This window comes from Anser anser (genome assembly GCF_964211835.1).
Source record: "Anser anser genome assembly, chromosome: 2".
NCBI classification, from domain to species: Eukaryota; Metazoa; Chordata; class Aves; order Anseriformes; family Anatidae; genus Anser; species Anser anser.
The window spans coordinates 94,198,530-94,219,205 of NC_139721.1; the positions used below are offsets into that span (position 1 = coordinate 94,198,530).

Consider the following 20,676-nt stretch of genomic DNA (forward strand, 5'->3'; position numbering starts at 1 on the left):
CAGTGAAGGTCTTGGTGACCATAGCATCCAAGCCTTGCTGGCCCAATGGGTCTTTCAGAATGCTGCTCATAAACATCGTGGTAAACCATAGCAGATGACAACTTACTCATACTTGGATGTGCAGAAAGTTCCTATTTGGGTAGCAGGAGCTATTTAAAATAAAATAAAAAAGAAATGTTTTCTGCCATGTTTATCTTTGCCGTATCTGCTGAACCCATTTCAGGGATTCACTGCAAGTTTTTTCCCAAGGTTATCATTCAGCACTTACCTTCTACGCCACCATCTTCCTTATCTTTCCCACAATACACCTTTGCTTTAGTACTAAACATCATTTTCAGTTACTGAAAATAATGCTTTGGAAAGATCCTTCATCCAGGGATTTAATATCAGAATCAGCCCCTTCCTGCAAATCAGTTGTTTCTGATCTTGTATGTGTATGTATATTCTGATCTGAATGAAGTTTGTAACTTTTCAATGTACTTGCTTTGTTTACTCAAGAAAAGGGATTACTACTGATGTTACAACAAATATCAAAGGTATTTCTTTCAGAGTAGTTTAAAAGTCATGCCCAGGCAGTGTCAGTGAGCCAAAGACATTGTTTACCAGATAGAGTGTACAATGTAGGTTTTGTAAGTCCTCCGCTCTGTTTATTTTCACATGAAGCCACAGAGTTGCTACAGACCAGGCTATTGAAATGAAAACTCAGTGTTTATTCTTGCCCTTGGAAACCTAAAGCAAGTATAGAGAAAAGCCAGTATCTTTTTGTAGAAAGACACTAAGCATGGCCTACACACAAATAACATCTTTCCTTACAGTAATCATGCTGAGGCTGTCTGTGGCTTTATCATTTGGTCACCAGCCTTATATTTTCACATGATGCTGCATGCTGCTGTCCCCTATGGAAAAGAGAAAACACCCCACAGAGACAGGGGCCAATACCTTTCAAGGGCACAGCAGATCCATCTGAAAAATCCCCCTGCTTCTTTGTATTTGCAGCTCATGCCATGAGGTGGCTGGAAGCATCCAAGCCTCCAGTGCAGGCTGTTCAGGCTTCTGGACCAAGGTGAGGGTGGCTGGTTGCCTATAGCTCCAGCTGCAGTGGGACATGCTGACAGGAAAACTTGGTCTGTGAAAAGTACATCTACTAGCATATTAAAAACTGCTGGTAGTACACCCCTCATATTGAGTTTTTCAAAGTTACACTTTTGCGCCATTTCATTGCTAGGTTGAATTGGGATGACTGTCCTTCAGGTGTTCTTGAATTTTTATTTGGGATGCAAATGGGTAATACAATGGTTATCCATCTTTTAAATCCCACACTTTGTCCACTGGCTTGTGAGAAGCCAGTGTGGCTGAACTTAGGTTTAACTAGCCCTTTCCTACTACATGCTAGAGCACTCCTGAACTTCTAGCCTTATATGTGTGATAAATGCCACTTCATTTAACTAGGTTAGGGAAATTAAAAACATATTAATAGAGCTGACTGTACCACAGAAGAGGGCTGTTGGAGAGTGATAGTAACCTACAGACATACACCTTGGGTTACATTTAGGCAGTGAGGTGGAAAAGTTAAAAAAAATATATATTTTTTTTAACTTGCCTTATTAAAATGCATAGAATTTTTAAGATGTACCACACTTTCAGGATTTTCTTCTGCAAGCACAACAGTAGCCACTCAGATATTTACCTCTTTAAAATGAATGAAAGTGGATTTTCTTACCAAATAGCTTGACTCAAGGAATGGGACTTTTATAAAAACAAAACAAAACAAAACAAAAACACTGCTAAAAAGCTCTGGGAAATTATAAAAACAGAATTTCTTTAACTTAAACATACAAAAAAAAAAAGAGATCTACCTTACATGTGTTAGGTTCTACAACAAACTTTTGAAGTTTCCCCTTGTTTAGAGATAAACTAAATAGTACTATGAATTCAGATTTGGGTGCAATCAGGATTCTGCCTACTCATTCTGTTTCTCACATTACTCCTCTCCGTGCATAAAGTTCAGAATTTCTCCAATATTTAAGAGTAGTAGTCAGATAATCTTACAGACTGTTTTTCAGAGAGACTATCACATCTTTAAGATGATATTTGTGGTCAAACAGACCCATTTTAAACAAAGGAATTGGCAGTTGTTGAACAACTGAGCAAGCAGAAAGTACATGCTCCTTGGAAACTGGATTGGAGTGAAGCAATCTAAATGGGATAGAGTCAGCACATCCATTTTAGCACCTATACATTTCTTAATGCCTAGAGTCTTGCAAGGAGTTATTTTTACTCATGAATATATACCACCAGGTGGTGGATAATCAGGAGGAAAGGTAGCTCATAGCAGCAATGAGTCATGTCTGTGCACCAGGGAACCAGATATTCAAAACCAACCAAATGGTGTAGAGATACCAAAACCATTTCTGATGTCTTTCTGAATGATTTCAGCTTCCAGAACAGTTATTGCAAACAGCAATTCAGATGATTGTGTGAAATACTGGATAGGGTGTTGGGGGAATATAGAGAAAAAGAAGGGAAAAAGAAAATCTACATCTGATAACCCAGTGGGCCTGAATCTCCCACAGTCTGCACCAAGCTGACACTTCTTTTTCCTTCACTGTGAAAATGCCAATTTCATCACATGTAGAAATAAAACTGTATTACACCAGAGTAAAAACAGGAAAGAGTCAGGCCATTTAAGTTGTGTGTGTTTCACTGTTTTCCCTGGATAAATAGTCTGTTTCCCCTGTTTTGCCTCAGCCTTTCACATAGCCGCAGGGGAGAGAAAAATATTTTTAAAAGAAATAGGAAAATGTGGCTGTAAAATCACAAACATCAACCCTGGAACTTGGGAGCAGATGTAACATTGTGGATTATGATTTTTAAAATTATTTAAATGCAGATTTCATTCTGAGGAACTGCCTTTGATTAATGCTTTTAAAGCACTTTAAGGACCCGGGGTAGAAAACACTATATGTGTTCTGTGAATCATTAATTATTTATTCAACCCTCCTGATCACAATTCTTTAAGAAAGGAAGCTTTACAAGAAGACTGAAATGTGTTTTATTGATGATAGGGTTCATGATTAAAAATAAATAAATAAATAAAAGTAAGAATTTATCAAAGAAGAAAAAAAAAAGAATTTAATTAAAAGAAGCCTGATTTACAGTTGACAGATATTTGGGGGCCATAGCAGAGAAGAGAATAATTATTAGTTAAGTGCTCCAGGAGACGGCATACACAACCATTTTTAAGTGCTTGAAGGCAAAAGAGTAACTTCCCCATTGTGAAGGCTAATAATGGGACTTAATCCACAATTTATGTCCCTGTTAGCAGAGGGGACCGTTTCTGTTCTCACCGGCTGACAACAGAGGAAAGATGATTGTAAAGCCACTACGATGAACATCTAAGAGCTATGTTTAGAGGCCAGTAAGATGATATGGTTTCCTGGTACCAAATCTGCTCTGGGTGAGCAGCTGGAAATGGGAGGTCGTCCCGATGCTTTTACACAAATGCAACAGGATCACGGGGAGAAAACACCCATCAGAGCATTAAAAGAAACAAGGCCTGCTCCTAAATCTTGTGTGATGACCCTGAGACCATGGGCAAGTCACTGTGATATTCTCTGCTACCTTATCCAGCTTGTCTGTGAAACACTGATAGTAATTATCCAGCTTCGTAAAACTCGTTGAGATGTGCATGCGTTTCAGCTATGTGTTACTGTCCTAGCCAGTAACTGCCACGTCATGCTGCCCAGCTTTCCAAGCTGAATATCTGACTAAGCATCAGTAATTGGGTTTTCCTTGTGCTTGTCTAAGAGCATTTGGCCTGCTCTGCATTCACAGTTGCACGCTCAGAGCAGATTCAGAGTTGAGGACCTATCACCTTACCAGCGGCTAAATACAGCACATGGGTGCGCATTGAAGTAGCTTTATGATCATCTTTCCTCTCTGTTTTCATCCAGTCAGAATAGAAATGGTCCATTCTGGCACACAGGATGTAAATGTACAACTGTGCATTTAGAAAATCCATCAATTAAATACAAAAAATATATTATGCACTTATCTCCAAAATATTTTGGCAAAATCTGGCTATGGTCATAATTGAAACAATTAATTTTGGGGTTATGTTAAGTGGATTCTGGATACAAGAAATAGTGTTGAAAATTAACAATACAATATATTATACATAACTTTATTGTACATTACAGACGTGAGGGAATGGTCTGCAATTTTTAATCAAGATATTTTTAAAGAAAAAAAGTGTCTTCTGTATATTTAGTGTTTCCTGCAAATTCTCATTGTGAAAAGATGCTGTGTTCTAGCTGAAAATATGGGGATATTCAACCCAACAAAGCAACCTTAAGCAGAGAACAGGGAAATACATGTTTTTGCAGTTTTTTTTTTTTTTATTTCTGTGGAGAGAACATATTTGTTTCACAAAATATGTCCTGAAGATTGTCATTGTAGTAAGGTCTGAAAGCAGACAGTATGTGCCGTGCAGTGGCTGTCCTGAAGGCACAGAAAATAAACATTCCTTCCTTCCTTTCTTTCTCTCTCTCTTTCTTTCTCTTTCTCTCTCTCTCTTTCTTTCTCTTTCTCTCTCTCTCTCTCTCTCTCTCTCTTTCTTCCTTCCTTCCTTCCTTCCTCTCCCAAGAAATGAAGTATTGGTTCAATATCCAAAGTGTTAATAGTGACATTTCAGTGGGAGTCAGGGATACATTGCATTAAACTAGATAAGCATCCTCAAGAGTATGCTTCCTAAAACAGAAGGCAGATTAGATGGCTGGGAAATCATGCCATGTTTCTACCCTAAAATTGTCTAGGAAGAACATAAGGCACTTATCCTTTTTCCCTTGTCTGCTTTGGGATTTTCAACTATAAGCTTGTGGCAGGAGAGGTCCTATCTTCTGCATGTCTAAGAAGCCTTTCCAGCATCAACACTTGGGTGCTGTCCTTGCACGTTCACTGCTGGTCTAGCTTTTCTGCAATAAGGACATACTTCTGATTTCAGAGTGGCAAGGATTTATGGGACTTTGAATACCACTGAAAGATTCATCTACAGACCACATTTTTTTTTCCCCTGATTCAACTGCTCTCATTACTTCAAATACTGTTTTCTGAATCTTCAGGAGTAGTTTTAATTTACATTCATGTGGTGTATAAGCATGACTAGCCACCACCATTATTTAATTCTTTTTGTTTGTTTGTTTTAAATGGAAACGGTAAAACCAAATGTCTCTGGCTTTTGATCTTATTTACATTTTATTTCTTCCTTTTTTTTTTCTTTTTTTTTTTTTTTCCTGAGAGTGGAAAGGGAGAGTTGTGGCAGACAAGTAAAATAAGCAAAAAATACATTCAAGGCCCGTCAAACCAATTGTTATGACAAACTTTGGTTCTCTTTTCAGGTCTGTCACTTTGCTGTTGTATTAGTTTAATGCAAAATATCGATCTAGCATGAACCAATTCTGCCAAGTCAAATTAGTTTAAAAAATTATGATGGGTTATGTTTTTATGTTAGCAGGTTTTCAGCCAGACTGAAAATCTTCCTCCCTCTTGTAGTTGTTACAAGTGACAAAAGGCAACATGAATCCCATCTTCTAGAATTCTCTAGCTGATTTGACAGAAGTGTGTTCATGTGCCTAAGCCAGATCCAAATCAAATAGATAACTCTTCAAGATGCCATAGTTTACAAACCTGACTGATCTTAGGCAAATCCATGTAAAAGCTCTTTTCCTTCCCACCCTTAAAGACAGATGCCAGCTTTATAATGTTTGCTGTAGCTACTTTGAGATTCCTAGAATATAAAGATGTTTTTATACAGTAAAAAATATTTATGGTGATTGTCTACATAGAATCAAGTTTCAATTTCCTGTACTCCAAAAATACTTCCATAAAATATGCAGTGCTCTTCATGGTTGTCCAAAATAGCAACACTCAAAATAGAGCTAGGATGCCAGCATGCTATCTAGAAGAAAAAATAAACTGATCCTAGAGTGTGGAAAACTCTTTGGTTTTGCTTGTCTCTATGTTTGGTCATTGTTTTCACATTAGGATCGAAAGCTGAAGGAGATGAAAGCTCTTTGAAACTGGATGCTTCCCAGAAAGGACAAAGCTAAATTAAAAGGCTTTTACCTTTTAATTGAGCTTCACATCTTTGGTAGTATGCCATTTCAGCATCTGTTGATGGAAAATGTTCATTTCAGCCTCTGTAATCCCTCAGATAGTGAATCAAAACTCACTGATCCTTCAGTCTGCCAGACGACAGGAGGGGTAAGATATAACAATGACCAAATTTCAGACAGATTTCAGTCTCTGACTAATTAATGTCAATGTTGGCTCTTCTTAAAACCAGACTTGCCTGGCTGGGAAGGAAGATGGGAACATTTTTGTAAATCAGTTGCTAGCTGTTTTTAAAATGCATGCAAATAAAGGTTACAACTATTTGCATAAGAGGTTGAGCTGAATCTACTATGGTTGTTGCTCTTCAGTTCTGAGACCGAAATTCAGAAAGCTGGAAAGCTCTAGAAAGCACTGATGAGGTGAGCAAAGGAAAGTGTAAAAGTTGTGCAATCTGTTCCTGGAAAATCACACTCACAGCTGATTTAAAAGACTGTCATGGTAAAACAAACTCAGTAAATACTAAATCTAAGCCCCAGTTGAAGGTCTGAGGTCCAGAAGAAAGAATGGACTATTATTATTATTGTGTAAGTCGATTCAGGATCATATAAACCAAAGCTTCAGAGTAAGGGGTCTGTATTTCTTTTGATGGTTAGAGAGCTCAATAGTTGCTTTCATTCTGGCATCCTATAAGCTAACATTAGTTATGTTGATAGTCTTTGCTATAAACTATACAAATAGAGGAGATTGCATATGAAAATACATTATAGCAGCTTTACAACTTGGGCCACAATCTGATTGTCAAAAGGAACAAGACTCCCTTATGCAGTGACAAGCAGTACATAATGAACTTCAATCTTAGGCTCTCTTTAGACTATAATGGGCTTTTTCTTTCCTCAGCTGAGCATTAAGAAAGCACCAATTCATTTCTATACATACAGGATCAGCCCGAAAGACAGCAGGTTTGGGAGACTTGATTGATGGTTCAACAAACAACAAACAATGTGTTCTGATAGACAGAGGACCTGTTTTCCCCTAGGCGCACATGCTCTTTCCTGATGTGTCTTCACAGGACTTTCTTCTAAAGGAAAGAAAGTACACTGCAGGAAAGGCACTAAAGGGGCAGAGCTTTGAATATATAAAAAGCTATTACTGCAGTCGTTAATCGTTGACCAATGGTCCATACCAGTCAATCAGATGAATGCTAGCTGCCTATTCATTTTGATAGCCAAATAATAGTTCCAGAGGAAACAACACAAGCACATGAATATAACCTTTGTTCATGGATGTATGTGCGTGCACTAGAACACCATAACATAAAAATCCATGTTTCCTCCTCAGATGAATTACTTTAGTCTGAAAAGTAAATGAGTGGCAAAAATGGTTAGAAGTACAGAAAACAAACAGGTTAAGACAGGCTGGTGTGATGATTTATCTCAAAAATGAAACCAAAGAACATCACACTTGGTAAGTGGTGAGTTCTCACATTAAGATGTTACTGTTCAGGTATATCCAGTAGACAGCTATAAGCTGTCCTGAGAGACACTGAATTTTAGTAAAACAGGCATGGCAGATACCAACTTCTAGAAGGGATGTGGATGCTAAGAGGATAAAGTGGCCCGAGACAATGTTTCCATGTAAAGACAGCACCAGATAGAAAAATTCCTTGAGAGCAACACAAGAGAGCAAGGTGAGACTAGCATTTGATGGCTATTATAAATGTTATATAGCAATGGCCTACACAGAGCTTCGTAAATATGTTGTTAAGATGCTTTGGTATTCAGAGGTAGTCATTAGCTAAAGTCTGAAATGCTGTTGGAAAAGGATTTTGAGGTAAATTAGAAAAGTGATATTCCTACCAGGAAGCTTTCTGCATTGATAGCAGGATTCCCAGTCTGTTAAATTGTCTTTGAAACACATGGGATTTTTTTTTCCTACTTTGGAGAGGACAAAGAGGATCTAGAGGATTATTCAGGCAGGTGAGGAGACCAGGACCAGGAGGGAGAGAGACCCATTGCTGGCCCTGCTGTATCCTGTGCAGACCTCACCATATGTCCTTGGTGCGAGATGAGGGGATCTGCTGAGCACATCCAGTTCTCCAGCACAGTAACTTTCACATAGGTATTAACTCTCTCCAGGCTATGTCATACATCTCAGTTTTCTCAGCATAACTGCTTCACTTTATGGCAGTCCCAGATGCTATTCCAAGAAAAATACCTTTTGCTAATACTCATTCTGTTCTTGCACCTGACTTAAGCTGTTCTGGCAAAAAGTAAGCTGGTGTGAGCTGTATCACCGCTAAGTGGTTTTTGGTCAGACTGGTTTGACAATATTTCTAATCTTTCTTAAGAGTAGACCAAATATGGCTCTGCCAGAAGTCTGGGAAGGAGTCTCCAAGGAAAATGTGACTCATTCAGAAATTGAGGTGGGTCCCAGATGAAAATGTGATTCAAAGTTGGCTGAGTCTAAAAAGACAAAAAAAGATAAGGCTTTATGAATGTTTTGTAATGCAGCTTCTATTAATTTCTTGTTTCCTATGTCATGCCTAGTTTATTGCTTTGCTGTCTTCATAAAAGAATAAACACTCTCGGAAAAAGAAAAATTCTCACCATGAATCAGTTTGCTTTATTTTCCATATCCCAAGGTACTATTTTCTAGGACTTTTAATGCCAGCAATATAACTCAGCAGTTACATCAACTTTCTATGGAGTAAAACTGGTGTGAACTGAAAATCAACCACCCGGTCTAGCTTGGAAAATTTTTCATTGGGCTAAGGTTTAGAAGAGTGGAAGAAATATAAGTTACAATGCATTATTTCATTCAAATTCAAACACTTAGTTTCATGCTTTGATTTGAAGGCTATTTTGCTAAGAGTGTTAGGTCTGGTGAGGCATGGGGAGTATTTCTAAATCAAACTCAAACTTTGTGATGAATCCAACTATCTGTTGCACTCTGTGTTATGTTTTGTTTTGTTTTTCCCTTTTTTATTCTTTCTCTCTCTTTCTCTCGTTTGGTAACATTCAACTTCTTAAAATAGGAAACCCAAGAGAAACAGGCAGTATTATCTTGATATCTAGGTGTTAGAGCCAGAGTTTTCTACCTTTGCAGTTGGGGGTTCAAACTTTCTTTCTCTCTCCAGATGAAGAAAAGAAGAATGCAGTGTTAGTTTTGATGACAGGGGTCTTCCTTGGACAGTTCTGAAAAGCTCTTATGGAATGAGAAATACTACTCTGCTCACTTGGCCCCAAGTGCCCTATCCCTGCAACACCAAGGTCATTTCAGGAAAATACTGTAATGATGAAAAAGTGAACACTGAGTACTAAGCACAATCCTTCTGTCTGAAAACAGACAAAGTTGCTGTAAAACTTAAAAGGTTTTATCTTTAAAAAAAAGTTCAGTTATTAATTGATTACATTTTACTATGCATTCCTCTCCACACCTATTTATTGCTTGAAAATGATGAAAAATTGTCCTCAAGTCTAGAAAAGAGTCATGTTAGGGAGAGTAAATGTTTGAGAAAACAATAATCAACTGAAAGAAAGCTCTAACTAAATCCTCTAAGTTATTTATATACATTTTTAAATCTGGAAAGACAAGATGTTAGCAGTTAGCATTGACACTTATCATAATTTTTAAAAAGTTGATATTGACTATCAAGCTTATGGAGGAGAATTCCCTTTTCAAATAAACAATAACACTGAATGAAAAATCCTGTCTAAAAATCACACCTCATTGCATCTTTCTTTACAGCTGTTTTAACAAATGATTCCAGCACTTTTCTGAAGAAATCAAATGTTGGATTTTATTTTCTTTTTTAACTTTTCTAGATGAAACTGAGGCACACATTGACTATGAAGATAATTTTCCTGATGACAGATCAATACCAATTGTTGAGAACGAACATGCCAATGGCAAAGAGGAAATTGAGCAGGAACAAGAACAGCCTTCCTTCCGTAAGAATTCAGAGGAAAGAAGAACTGTAAGTACCAGAGGGGTTACTCATGACACAGATACTTCTGAAAAAGGAAGCAGGGTACCAACTGAATCCCCTGTTTCGCTCCTAAGCCAAAAGAACTTGTTTTGGTTTCCATCAGAGGCTTTCAGTGAGCCTGAATCAGAGAAAGAGACAGATGATTCTACTAAAGTACAGTTTTCTGAGGGTGATAACCATATTGGAGTGAAGACAGTCTATGATGAACCTGGTGCCAAACTGTTTTATGACAGTGAGGACTTCCCCATTGGACCCATTCTCACAACTAATGATACAAAGGCAGAGATAGATAGAGTTGCCATTACTGATGAGTCTTGGTTAGATGGCTATCCTGTAACACAACAAGTGGTAGAGGATGATGAAGAGGAGGGGGATAAAGTTGATGGATCGATGGGAACAGAAGAAGACATTGTCCTCACAACTGACCAACCAAATCATGTTGAAGTTAGAAAACTGGACAATGGTAGCCCAGTTCCAGAGAAAGGTTTAACACAAATTGTGGCAGCAACAACGAGGATAGATGATGAAGGGGCCAAAGAGACACCGGTACCACCTACATCAGTGAGTGGTCTGGAGGACTTAAGTGTGAGCAGAGGTTATGATGCTGCTGCATGGGACCACCCAACTACATCTCTGGAAACTGTGACTCAGGAGCCCAGTACAACGATGCTGCTGGACATAAGTAGCCTAAAAACATCCATGTCAGAAACCTCTATGATGTTCAGCCCCTTTGATCACGCTACCTATGAAGAAGCAAAAGGAACAACAGCCTACCCAACGCAAGTAGCAACCACGGCACCAGCTCCAAATATCATTACTGACACATCACCCCAGGAATTAGCCGAGCAAGAAAATCTCACCCAGGGCCTTGGAGAAAACCCTGTCCCCACTTCTGAACCTTGTGAAGGAGAGGATTGCCCCAAGTCAAGTAAAGGTCCTATCATAGTGGTAATTGTGATTCTTCTGTGCTTATTACTGGTTGCAGCTGTACTGGCTGTGTGTTTTTTCAAAAAACAGCAGCAGAAAAATTCTGTCTATAAACTAAATGGAAGGTGTCAACCCAGGCATCACTGCTACCACCACTACCACCACCAACACATTGAAATGCAGAAAGTCTAACCAGGGGTCTTTGGGGAGAGATGCTTGATATCAGAAGAAAAACATATTGATACTAGAAGGATCACATGACTCTTGGATACTAAAATTCAGCAGTGCAGAAAGCAGAAAAAAAAAGCTAAAAGAACATAGAAGACAGAAAAGATTTCATCTGACTGAAATCGCAGTTTAGCATATCTGACCTTTCAGAGCTAAATAATCTGTATGTTTTTATCACAAGAGTATTTGGGAGACATCAGCAGGGCACAGTTTGCTTGCTAGTGCATCTACAATTAGTTCCTCTTTTACATTTTGCTCCTATTAATTGACTAATTTTTGTGTTACCTGGTTATAATCTAATGGCAGGGCTGGTCATGCCTTCTTGGACTATTCGCAGTGGAACAGGGAAAGAAGGAGGAAAGGAGGGGAGAAGGATGTTTTTGGAGCAACCACACATTTGCCGTTTGTTCCTTTTTGAGAATCTGACCAAGTTTGTCAGGATAAACCACTGTAACGAATTATTGCTTGACATGTCTTTAAAAGAAAAACTATTTGCTACCATACTTTAATGGATAGTATTGCAATGATTACTAAGGTACTTTTCTTCAGTGTAATGAATTTAACAAGCCAAAAGTGTTGGATCGTTATGATATTTTTATGAAAGGTGTTCTTTTAGCCTTAGTGAAGAAGTGCCATTCTTATACTAACTTTTTATAGAAATGATGATGCCTCCCTGGAATTCAGAGAATACTGCAAAGGCCATACTTTCTTTAATGTCAGCAGGAGAGGACTCAGAGCACCTTTGATTTCAGGTGTTATGATGAATAGCCTCATATTACAGAGCAGACAGTGATGAAGTATTTTGCAGGGGAACCTAACCTGAAGCCATTTGCTTTTCTGAACATGATAGCTACTGACCAAGATTTTGAGTTTTAATTCACAGCCAGTAGTACCTCTGGCAACTGAAGCTACATGTAATATTTCTGCCATATGAGTTCTGTGGAATGACTGATTTTCACCATTCTGCTCTTTCATCAGCTGAAGAGGTGTCTGGGGTGGGCAAAGATTGGTGATGGGAGATGGGCAACTGTTTTGAATGCTGCTTTTTGTAGTCTTAAAGGCAAAGTGAACTTAGGAAAGAGAAATTGCATCCACTTGACAAAATGCAAAAAGTTGACTTTTATACTGGGTGTTTGCATAGAAACATAGAGGCTTTTCCAACAGTATGTTCCATTTCAAACAGCTTTTAAAATAACTATGAATAGAGAGGAAGATGGAGGAAGATGTTTTCTAGAATCCCTTCAAACAGTTCTGGTGTGTTTAGTATGAAATATTCTTCCTTAACTTTCTGAATGAAAAGGAGAAAGACTGAGAACTCTGAATAATCTGCAGGTCAGAAATGAATTCATCTGCCACTATGTTGTACAACCTTAGCCAAAATGCTCGAGCAGTTCAACACATCAAAATACCGGAGTAATAAAAGGTGACTCCGTGGAGTCCACCCAATTTCATGATCTGCCTTGAGTCACAGTAGCAATCACCTCTAACTCCATGGAAGTTAGTTAACTTTATGAAATGGAGTGCAGAATTTGGCCCGTCATGCATCAATGCATGCATCCATCAATCAATCCCAATGCTGGTAAGGAAAACAAAGATTTTTTAAATGACAGATATACAATATCTTGGAGAATTTGTCCTCAGCGTGTTAAGAGTTGAATCTAATTGCCTGGCAAAAGCCACAATAATTAAAGAACAACAGAAACTGTACAGATTTGTAAATACTGTGTTCTCTGACGTATGCATGACTTTATGCTTTTAATGCATTCTAAAATATGAAATAACCTAGATTTTCTGTTGTAAACTATTTTTTTATGCAGCAGTTTTTAAAAAAGCAATGGATTTAGCACTAAAGAACTTTATGGAGACTGTTAACTCAACTAAAATATAGTGTGTTTAATCTTATGGAAATATGCTGGAAATGAACACAGGAACATCCATTAAAATATTGTTTAACTGAAAGGTACAAATGTGTGTTACACATCTGTGAAGTATTATCCAGAATGAAAAGTCTTTACTGTTTCTCAGGAACTGAACTGTAAAAATTAGACTCAAAATATAATTACAAACACAAACTGTACAGGGATCTTATTTGAGACACAGAAATACTTGTTATTCATGAACCAGAAGAAAATGTACATTAACACAATGCTTTGGAGGTATTTAAATAAAAATCAAGTTAAAGAAAAGCGAAAGGAAGCAGTTGTGTGTGTTCTTGTGCAAATCATCCAGTTTACCTACATATTTATGGAAAAAAAGACAAGTCTGTCACTTGGATAATTCTTGTAGAAGACACTTTGATATTAAAAAATTAGCTGAAAAGTGTTCAGCTTAGGTTGCTATCTCATTTCTGCTCAGAAGAGCATCCACCCCCATGCAGCAGCATCTGCATGTACTCACGGTTTTTATTTTACTAGAATGATTCATGGAGTTTGGGGAAATAAAAAAGAAAAAAAAAAGAGGGATAAACAGTCCATGAATGATACATTAGACTTAGACCTCCTCTCATGTGTGAAACTTGGCTGGTCAAAGACAGTAGGGATGGAGAACAACCAATACAGCACAGTAAGTACAAAATCTGAAGATGATAAGGCCAAAATACAGGGATGAATTGCTCAGTACAGGCAGTAAGAGATAGAAGTGACGGATGTGGGTTGAAGTTAGGAAAGGAAGAAGTAAAGGTGGAAATATCAGGCATGATTTTGTGATGATATCTATTCATTAAGAGATGTTGTCCTGTGATGAAAATCATGCATTATACTCTTTTAGGAAAGCCACATAGAGCAGGATGGCCAGAGTTAACTCACAAGCACCAAGACTATGATATTCTACCTCTCCTCTCTTTTCCTTTGTCCACAATTACCTATTAGCTGGGCCAGAAGATCATCTCCTGCTGCATCTTGCACCATCCTGTATGAATTTGCTACCAGGCAGGATAAGAAGTGATGCTGTGAGGAGTCATGTTAAAGCTACTGAGAGTCTTCACAGTAGCCAGCCTTTCTCTTAGTGGTTGTTTGGGGTTCCAAACCTTGGAAAAAAAAGGTGTTTGCTCCCCTTTATACAGAAACATTAGAATCACAGATCTTATGTGTTTGGTAAGTTCTCAGCCTGAAATCCCCTTCTTTATTTCCATGGTTAGCCTTGTATTTCCTAGATAGGGGATAATATACAGTTTATTGCACTGTATTGGTTTATTGCATACTGTACCTCAAATTTTATTGTGTTGAGGATCTGTTGTTGCAAGCATTGAAGCCAGCATAGATTGATTTTTTTTTTCTTCAGTGAAAATAATAATTTTTTTAATATATCCAGTAATTTGTAATGCTAACATAATACTACCTGTGAAAGATCATAATAGGTAGCCATGAATGACAATTTTAAAAATTAGTTATAGCAAGAAATTATTCAATAGTTGTAAGACTTGTTAAACTACAGGGTTACCACCAGTTCAGGAAGATACATAAATGTATCAGTTTAAGATAAGTTATAGTGAGAATGAGACAAAGGTAGAAAGCCCCAATTTTTCTTCTGTAAAGTTAGTCACACGAAGTTACAGCTCTGACCCCCATATTTCCATTTGAAAGTAAGAAATTTCAATGACTTTGCAAAAGAATTAATCAGTAAAAAGACATATTCATTACTTTTTGCTGCTTAAAAGGCCTGCCTAAAAGCTACATCAAAGGGAAAAAAAAGTTAAAAATACTAAAAGAAAACTTAGAAAGTTTTTTTCTACCAAAAAAAAAAGGGTTAGCATTTATAAACTTAACAAATTCAGAACTCTCTACAGAATTCAGTTTCCATATATCATCAGTACTCTAAGGAGAGAGAAGAGGGGAGGGAGAAGAGATGGGTGTCTAAACCACTGAATATTTCCTTGCCAAAAATAAATAAATAGGTATCTATTTAATATTTTTTTTCTAGGCACTGAAGAGGACTTAAGATACAAAACGTTGGTTTGCTGGGGTGTGCAACCCAACTTACTTTGGCTATTTCTTACTTAACTTCTTTTTTGTATATAGCTTAAACTCTCCACACTAGGTCATTCAAGTCTTGAGTCACCAGAAAAAAGAAGTCGCTGTTTAAAGTATGGCAGACAACCAAAAGCTCAGACAGCTGCAATGAAGGATTAGTTGTGGGTTTTTCTCACTGCCTTGCTACAAACTGCATCACAGCTCTATGTTCAAACATTATTAAATGGGAATGTTTTCTCTGGCTCCAACTACTTCTCCCCACAGTTTAAGTATTGAATTTTTTTAACTGAAGTATCTTTGGTTTACAGCTCACATTAGAACTTAAAAACATATTTCCATAGTAGCTGGCATATGCAGGCAACCGTTTATTCTCAGTACCAGCCACAATAAACACTTGTACTTTTATAATCCAACAAATCTTTGACTAAGCACAACTCCGTTTTCAGAGCTGTAAAATTTGCGTGCTATTTAAACCATTTTTTCATGAAGACTCTTTAGAAAATGAAATATTTACAAAGTCTTCCTTCACTATCCATAAGGACCAGTAATTAACTGTGAAAAACGTGGCAAAATAGGATGGGTATTAATTGCAACAATGTACTGAGAAAAGGTCTTATAAAGCCAGACACGCTATATGATTTTCAGAGGAATAGATTGTCTTTTAGAAACAAGCTTTTAATTTGATCTAGAACTTATTCTGGCAAGTGTGAAAAAATGGCACGTCCTTGGTCAGACAGGATGGGCTTTCCACTTGAATTGAGAACAGCATCCGAGTAACTTTTAAATTTATATTTTAGCATTCCAAAGCAGTAAAACTCTGGAAAATGGAGCAATTTGAATTCTCTTTTGGCTCATGTATTATCAACAGAATTAATGAAGTTCTGATTGCAGAATCATTACTGTGAATGAAAAAGCCCAGCACAATGTTTGAATTCCTGTTGAATTCGCCAAAACTGATCATTCTAAAAGTATTTGCTATTTGAGGTTGACTGTATAGGATATGGGAGTCACCGAGACACAGCAAGTATGGAGTCTGAGATGCTGTTTTCTCAAAACTGAATCAAACCATACTTTGAGTAGAATTACTACTCCCTTCTTTCTTTTTTAATGAATATTGATATTTATGAGGATGAATTATTAAGAACCCACTAACACATGAATAATTACTATCAGTAAAAGCAGGTATTAACGTGAAAAAGATAACATACTAGCACAGTCTGTCAGATACATTGATTTCCAACCTGCAATTCTTTTCTTTTGCCTTGACTTTGGTACTTATAAACAAAAATTGTCCTGACAGCCAGCAGTGTTATCCTTCACATAATCAGATAACCATATCCACTTGAGTGCACTACAGTATTTGTGACTCAGTTTCATATTAAGTTTTCAAAAAATATCACATCACGCAGGACCCCCATCCAGCAGAAGATCGAGTAAAGGATTACATACAGGCCCTTGTGTTAGCCATCTGCCAGAAGACGAACTTCACCCACCTTTAATCTACAGCTGTTGACTGAATTAGATGCTCAGTATATGGCAGGATTATTATGGACTTGATTGTGGGCAGCAACGGAGCATAAGATGCCAACAGCAGCTACAGAAATAGCCAACTTTGTTATTAGAATTGTGAGCAATTATTAAGAAGAGTAATTGTTTGACTCCCCAACAAGCAATACTACCAAGGAGGTTGATACGAGTTTCATCTCCAGGGCCAGCAGACACGTGGTACCAATGCTGTGTCCAGTCACAAAAACACAACGGCTTCAAAAGAATGATGCTTCCCTGAGCACCAGCATCATGCTGTAGACCTTGTCAAAAAAATAAATGGAGCTAAAATGTAAATATCCTATCCAGATATGCAGAAGCTGGTAACATCTGAGGTAGGCAACTCACGATCGCAAGAATTTGGGGTGCAGAATGGAGGCAAGAACCATGTTTCCGCAGCCTCCCAAGAAGAGTTGACAGGATCAGAGAAGTGGAAGAAAAGACACTAATTTATTGCAGTCACATGTAAATGCTGGCATTTAACAATAGCAGCAGCGAAAGAAAAATCAGTTAAAAGAACCTGAGAATGCTGAAAAAAGCCACAATAAATACTGAAGAACTGGAAGAGGAGCTATTTCTCATTAGAAAAGAACAAGGGTTTGAGAACTACTTGTACTAATTAAGATTGAACTGGCTTGGGACCATATGGAGTGGAAATTAAGAAAGCCAGAAAAAATCCACAGACACTTGAACAAAATGAAAAAGGGATCACAGTGCCATGTTAGAAGTCCACAAGAATATCAGTTGCCTACTCAAGTTAAATGGAATGGTAAAACACGTCAGATTTAATGTAGACTTAAGAAAAATAAATCATTGCCTAATGGACATCTTAGTAAATCATGAACACCCACCTGAGAATGCACAATGGCAAGGGATTTCAGCTGTAAGCTTGAGAGCTGAGGAAATGACTGAACATGAAAAGAGATCAGCTAAGGAATCCCTAAAGACAGAATCATAAGCTCACAAGAAAATTGATAACACCTGAGGGACTTGCAATGGTTAAATAACTGTTTGATTTAAAAAAAAAAAAGAAGGAGGGTTCATAGGTGCTAAATGCATCCCCAGTGTAACCCATTGAAGTAAAATGAATCTCTAAACAGGTTAACTTTAGTGCCCAGTATTTTACTGGTAGAATGAAAGTATTACAATAATTTACCACATATGGTGATTAAAAAAAAAAATGAAAAGTGAAACTGTTACCCTCAGCATTGGAGAAGGGAATGGAGTTATTTAACTGGAAAGAAATAATTTCGCATGTAAAAGCAAAGAGATTCTGGAAACTGACTTTGTGTTGTCTCATAATTACTGTCATATATTCTACTTGCTTCACAAACAGGCAAAATCTATTTAGAAGCTTTCTGCATACATGCTACTATGCACAAGGTGCATAGTTCTGGAAAACCTCAGGCCTGGGAACTTGAAGTACCTGTCCCAAAGGTCTTTACAGTACCCTGGTTTTGCACTGTAGTATCTACAGAGAGCATGCAAGAGTTAGGGCACTGCAAAAACAGTCAGAAAAGTCTGTGCTTGGCAGAGCTCCTGAGTCAGTTTGGTAAATGATAAGAAAAAAGCTAACTAAAAATGTTATAAAACAAAGGCAATTTAGATGGATACTTCTTTCCCTGACCAGCTCCAAGTCCTCTAATGTCAGGATTCCTGGATTCAAAAGCTACGGTAGCAAAGATGAAGCTACATGGGCGTATAATTTTAACTTCAGTAGTACAATTCCTGAGAAGGGAATCTGAAGCTGGTCTACACAGGTTGGAAAGAGAAACAAAAGAAGCCTCCAGAGCAGTAACCTTGGTTTTGAACACACACACACCTCAAACAAGAGAAAACGAGACAAATTGGAGAAACTACCCCAGCAGTATATTGTAATATATGTATTTTATGGTCAAGTGATTGTTTACAATTAACTGCTTGTAAGTTTTAAAAGCAAAGTTAAATTATTGCATAAAATTATAATAAGTGGAGTCCCAATATTGTATGGAACAAGTGTAAGAAAATCAGATACATCTGCTTTATACAGCAAGCCAAATTTTGGTCTTATTGCCACAATTGCAGCTGGATGAATTTCCTAAAGTTAAAAGGATCTTGATAGATTTTCACTTTGAGAAGAAAATGGTCTTGCCACTGACTTCATCACATTAGTTGTGATTTATATTAAAGAAGGCAAAAACTCCTATAGGATCTTACAAAACACACGTTTTATAATTTAAAAGGTTCCATTGGATGGATGGTTGCATTCAGAGTTCCAGTAATTGGCTCAATGTAAAGATGGATACCAGTGATGAGTAGTGTTTCTCAGGGGTCGGTATTGAGACCAGCACTATTTAACATCTTTGCTGGTGACATGGACTGTGGGATCGAGTGCACCCTCAGCAAGTTTGCCGATGACACCCACCTGTGTGGTGTGGTTGACACACTGGAGGGAAGGGATGCCATCCAGAGGGAGCTGGACAGGCTTGAGAGGTGGGCATGTGAACCTCATGAGGTTCAATAAGGTCAAGTACAAGAGCCTGCATCTGGGTTGGGACAATCCCAAGCACAAATACAGGCTCGGTGGAGAATGGATTGAGACCAGCCCTAAGGTGCAGGCCTAGGGGGTGTTGGGTTGATGAGAAACTCAACATGAGCTGGCAATGTGCACTTGCAGCCCAGAAAGCCAACTGTATCTTGGGCTGCATCAAAAGAAGCGTGGCCAGCAGAGCAAGGGAGGTGATTCTCTCAGTCTGCTCCACTCCTGTGAGACCCCATATGGCTTAGTGCATTCAACTCTAGGGTCCACAGCTTAAGAAGGACATGGACCTGTTGAATTGGGTCCAGGGAAGGGCCATGAAGGTGATCAAGGGGTTGGAGCACCTCTCCTATGAAGACAGGCTGAGGGAGTTGGGGTTGTTCAGTCCGGAGAAAAGAAGGCTCTTGGGAAACCTTATAGCGGCCTTACAGTACCTAAAGGGGAACTACAAGAAAGCTGATCAGGGACTCCTTGTCAGGGAGTGTAGTGACACAACAAAGGGTAATGGATTTTAACTAGAAGAGGAAAGATTGAGATCAGCATTAGGAAGAAATTTATTACTATCAGGGTGTTAAGGCACTGGACCATGTTACCTAGAGAGATTGTGCATGCCCCAGCCCTGGAAGTGTTCAAGGCCAGGCTGGATGGGGCTTTGGGCAACCTAGTCTGGTGGGAGGTATCCCTGCCCATGGCAGGGGGGTTGGAACTGGGTGATCTTTAAGGTCCCTTCCAACCCAAACCATTCTGATTCTATGATTGCTGTCACAGTCTAGAAGACACTTTAACCTGTGGATTACCCTTCTTGCTCCCTGTATATGCTCAGTAGCATACACATTATGCTTATGCACCATATGTAAGCTATTGGATCAACAACTCAGCAAGACAGTTCATGTTTTTTGCAATTCATATCCACCTAGCTGAATTTGGTCATAATGGAAATGAATGCTTTTATCTCCTTAGATGTAAAGTTAAACAAACACCTTGCAGGTTTTGGTCCTTAAAAATGAAAGAGGAAAGCAAAGGATGAAATCCTGGATGCTCTAAGGCCAACAGGATTTCTGCTCTTCAGTACTCTTGTGCACTAATTCACTACTCATCTCCCATACATCTACGGGGCCTTCAAAGTACTTCTATATAGGACTCTGCCACGTAGTTAATAAAAACATCAGGAATTCACATGCAAGTATTTTTTTTATGATTCCACCTAAAATTGACTCAGTTTCCACCTGGGCTTCTTTTTAAATGAAGAATAGTTCTATCAGAATAAAAAAAGAAACATGCAAACTTTTTTCTCCAAAAGAGAATATTAAACACATAAACCATCATTATCTTATACAAGATTGGCCTCATCTCACACAGGAACCACAACTAGTTTCAACAAAAAGACTAAA

The 20,676-nt window shown here is 38.1% G+C and overlaps 1 protein-coding gene across 2 annotated transcripts in view; it reads left to right on the plus strand.

The window, feature by feature from the left end:
- The window catches only part of SUSD5 (sushi domain containing 5), a 54,047-nt gene extending 33,521 nt beyond the window's left edge, over positions 1-20,526 (plus strand). For both annotated transcript variants that reach the window (XM_083826534.1, XM_083826533.1), the window contains one exon: positions 9,936-20,526. In XM_083826534.1, the coding sequence (XP_083682660.1) occupies positions 9,936-11,218 (1,283 nt within the window). In that variant the 3' untranslated portion in view covers positions 11,219-20,526. The remainder of the gene's footprint in view (positions 1-9,935) is intronic.
- Positions 20,527-20,676: the final 150 nt, after the last annotated feature.